The 3,853-nt window shown below is 60.6% G+C and overlaps 2 protein-coding genes across 2 annotated transcripts; both read right to left on the minus strand.

Annotated features, from left to right (window-relative positions):
- Positions 1–1,014: 1,014 nt before the first annotated feature.
- Positions 1,015–1,260, minus strand: PAN0_136d6792 (uncharacterized protein; the record flags this gene model as incomplete). Its single annotated transcript, XM_014797784.1, has 1 exon — positions 1,015–1,260. The coding sequence occupies one exon, from the start codon at positions 1,258–1,260 to the stop codon at positions 1,015–1,017; it is 246 nt and encodes an 81-aa protein (XP_014653270.1).
- A 1,012-nt stretch (positions 1,261–2,272) lies between these two features.
- PAN0_136d6793 (uncharacterized protein) lies at positions 2,273–2,596 on the minus strand (the record flags this gene model as incomplete). Its single annotated transcript, XM_014797785.1, has 1 exon — positions 2,273–2,596. The coding sequence occupies one exon, from the start codon at positions 2,594–2,596 to the stop codon at positions 2,273–2,275; it is 324 nt and encodes a 107-aa protein (XP_014653271.1).
- Positions 2,597–3,853: the final 1,257 nt, after the last annotated feature.

Below are 3,853 nucleotides of genomic sequence, written 5' to 3' on the forward strand. Positions count from 1 at the left end.
AAGGCTGCGGATATTGATGCAAAGTCGACTTTGGATTCGATTCGAACGCAAGCAGGGGGGCGGGCGGGGCGCGGCCGAGACGAGACGTCCAAGGAGCGATGAGCGACGGGATGGATTCGGTCGGATCGATGTTGTGAGCGGGTGGTCCGGTTTGGCATTCGTTGTTTTGGCGTGGGATGCAGAGTCGGGCTTTTTGGGGGAGGGGAGCGAGGGCGACCGTGTATTTCGGATGAATCCAATTTCTTTCGAGGGTGCGCATCCACGGCGGTGGGGGCGGCACGAGGCGATGCGGCGATGCGGCCCAACGCAAGCACGATCGACCGGCCGAGCGTGCAAGAGAGGCTGAGCCAAAGTTGGCGAAAGGGAGAGCGCGGGATGAGCTCGTGGGGTTGGTTTGGATTAGGCTTTGCCAGCCATGATGCCGCTGCCTCTCTGCGCCTTCCGCCAGGCTTGCCTCGCTCTATTCACCTCGGGTCCTGACAATGACATTGTACTCTCGATGCGCACCTCGCAATCTTTGCTGTCATTGCACCAATACACAGACGAGCACAGTGACATCTGAACTCGGTGTTGAATGAAGCGGAACCTTGGGCTGATGAGCAGCGTCAGAAGTGCGATAGTGCCAGGTCGAGGGCAGATGACATCGGGTCATGGATTGGAGGCGAACGGCCCGGGTACTTTGACCCGTCCGAGTGGGGATGCACTCAGCAGACGGCCCAGCTGGTGCCAGCAGGCTGATTCAAGCTCTCGCTCGACTTTGCCCGGGTCGAAAGCGGTTCGCGTAGCGTAGCCCGGACGTTCGTCACACGGGTGTCTTTTGAACGCAAAATCGCCACCAAGGAGAGCTCAGTCGTGTCGTGGCCTGAACTCTGTAAAGGGCCGCCTTAGCGCGATCGAGCGCGAGATGACCGTCTCTCTGCAGCGCCGTAGCAAGTGCTGGAGGCCGTCGTTGTCGAGCTTAAGCCTCTCAAAGTCCAGGCGGGCGCGTCGCCCAACGTCCATGCCGCTGCCTCTTCAGCCCAGCCAGATGGCACCCGCACCGGCTTCATCCTTTGTCTGGCTGCGCAGTTCTGCTACTGATGAGCCGATGACATCTACCGCCCTCTTGCGGAAGGGGCGGCGCAGACGATCCAGGCAAGGATCGAGCAGAGGTAGGCACGATTCTCGGAGGATTGGCCGGTACGGGCAGGCGAGCGGCAGCGCAGTCTCGGCGCAGGCACCGCGCATCCATTCGGCGGGTTGGCTTGGATCGGCAAGCATGGATGCCGCACCTGTGCAGCGCGAGCAGCTGACACCGGCGTGCGGCCGCGCTTGGATCCAACCAAAGTCGAATCTGGAGGCACTGCATCAGTGTCACAGCAATTTTATTTAATTTTTTCAGGCAGGCTTTGACGTGGCGCACGCTTGCCTGGTCGCGAGAGGGAAAAAAAAGGCGGGGTCCGCCGAGACGGGAAAAAAACTCCGTGACACGGATCAAAGCTCTGAGTCGCGTGCGCTGGACCCTCTTGAGCCCCTAACCGTTGGACCTAACAGGTCGTCGGATCGAAATCGCAGACACCGACGATGCTATCTACTGTATCCTTTCTGCGCAGGAAGGCGCGGGATAGGCAGCCTCGGCCGATAAGAGAATACAGCCGGAGCGGTCATGAAGGAGTCTGAGACCGCATGTGGGCCTCGGAAACGGCCCGTCTTGCTTCGACCCCGCCTACTGTACACCTTTACGCCCCGTTAGGCCATCTCGTTGCTCGTCACAGCGTAAAAGTCACAGCATGAGAAAGCGTCCGTCTGCAGTCGGAGATCTGCGTCTCTGGCTCAGAATGACCGCTTTGCCCGGCGGCTACGCCGTGGCTGCTGAGCTTCACGCTTGCTGGCGCGCCAGCGCGTTGATCTGCATTCTGCGTGAACGTCCTGGCGGCGAACTCTCAGTGTCTCTGCTGTCATGCTCATTGCGATGATTCAAGCCGCTCTATGGCTCCACGGCTCTGCAAACTCTATGGTCAGGATGTGACTGGCAGCGACTAGAGCAAAGCATCGAGAAGGCTTGAAGGGCCGAGGTGGCAGCGGCAGCGGCGCGCGTGGTACGAGGCGCCGCTTTGCCGAATTTGTTGATTGACCCTTCTTTGACGTGAAGCGATCTGCCTCTTGCCTTGTCGGAGTCACGCGCGGCAGCTGGAGGGGGCCCATTTCGACTTTCTTTTCTGGGATTTTCAGCTATTTTTCGCCAGAATCGGCCAGCTCGCCTGTGTTGAGTGTTGAAAAAGGGACGCATGATTTAGGGATTTGGCAGGCGCGCGCGCAGCCCAGGCTTCGATGCGCGGACCCAGGAGCAGAAGCCTGCAGCCGTCTGCGCGCGGAGGTGTCGCTGGCCAAACAGAGCTCGCGCCGCCACGCCGCCCTGGAAGCCTTGGCACACTGGCCCGACGCGCGTCGCTCCGCCTCCGTGTTTACACTCGCCTCTCGCCTTGGCACCGCAGGCGAGTTTCAATTCTCCGCCTGCCTTCACGTAGATCCTCTCTCGCAATTGACCGTCGTATCCATGGATGCCGGCTCGTCTCACAGCATCTGCAGGCTCCAGGATGCGTGAGCTCGTGACCATTGCGATGTAGCGTCACTTTCGCGGCTCAGTCGAAGACCGAGAGATGGGATGTTGGAGCGTTGGCGGTCACCGGCCAAACAATTGCCAACGACCGCAACAGGAAAAAAAAAGAAAAAAAGGTGGCATCAAAATGGAGGAGGCAAAAAAAGAAGAAGAAAAAGGGACAGCTGACACTCGTCAGCAGCTAAGCTTCACCACTCTTCCAGGGACACGAGAGAGCATTCATCGCTCGCCGTCTCCTACACCGCCCCTACTGCTTTCGAAGTGAGGTCAACTGCGTGATATGGGCGAAGCAGCGGGAAGATGTGCCGAGGGGAAACGGCAGAATTGATCCCGCATCGGGCTGCAAACAGTGGAGCGTAAATTTCGAAGTCGACTCAAATTTGGATTTCAGATCGGGACGTCGAGCTTGAATGCACGCGTAAACACCGACTTGAAGGGCCAACGAGTCGGAAACGTGGCGAGGCGAGGAGGATCAGGCGGCCGCGCGCATCGAGGGCCCGATGAGCTGCTCTCTCTCTCTCGCCTCTGCCCCGGCAAACGGACAGCACTGAGCGAGGCAGGCAGGCAGAGGGGCGGCTGCAGACCCAACAGCCTCCGAGCTCAGCCCCTCCGGTCGCCATCACAATCCGCCATCCGCCATCTGGTTGCCTACTTGCTGATCTCCACCATCCGCTTCCTCCTCCCGTCCATTACGCCGCCCTATTCCGACATCCATACGCAGAGCTCATCCAGCACGACGCAGAGACCGCCGCCACCTTGCATACACAACCCCGACAACCATCACCTTGTCGGCAAGCTGCCCTCCACTTTCGGCTGCATAAGCCTCGACAGCAGCTGGACGCCGCTTAGCAGACGGGATACTGCCATCAACACAAATATCGACTCTCGCATGCACAGTGCGCAGCTGACTGTAAACAGCACCGAACAGTGCCAGCAGCTGCACCGAGGCAACTCGCTTGCATAACCGGAAACGGACGTCTGCAGCATTGGCCATCCCGGTCGGCGCCGTCAGCCCATCCCACCGCAGATCAGAAGCTTTCCGGCTGGACCTCGCTGAATCGTGGCCTACGACCTGCTCCTCCTTCCGAGCCCCATCGCGATCGAAACATCTAGACACATCAGTCACGGCACGCTTGCAACAGCCGAGACTCAGCGTGGGAGCCCCCCCCCCCCCCCCCCCCCCCCCCCCCCCCCCCCCCCCCCCCCCCCCCCCCCCCCCCCCCCCCCCCCCCCCCCCCCCCCCCCCCCCCCCCC

Source organism: Moesziomyces antarcticus, assembly GCF_000747765.1.
Source record: "Moesziomyces antarcticus DNA, scaffold: scaffold_v10136, strain JCM 10317, whole genome shotgun sequence".
Classification (NCBI taxonomy): Eukaryota; Fungi; Basidiomycota; class Ustilaginomycetes; order Ustilaginales; family Ustilaginaceae; genus Moesziomyces; species Moesziomyces antarcticus.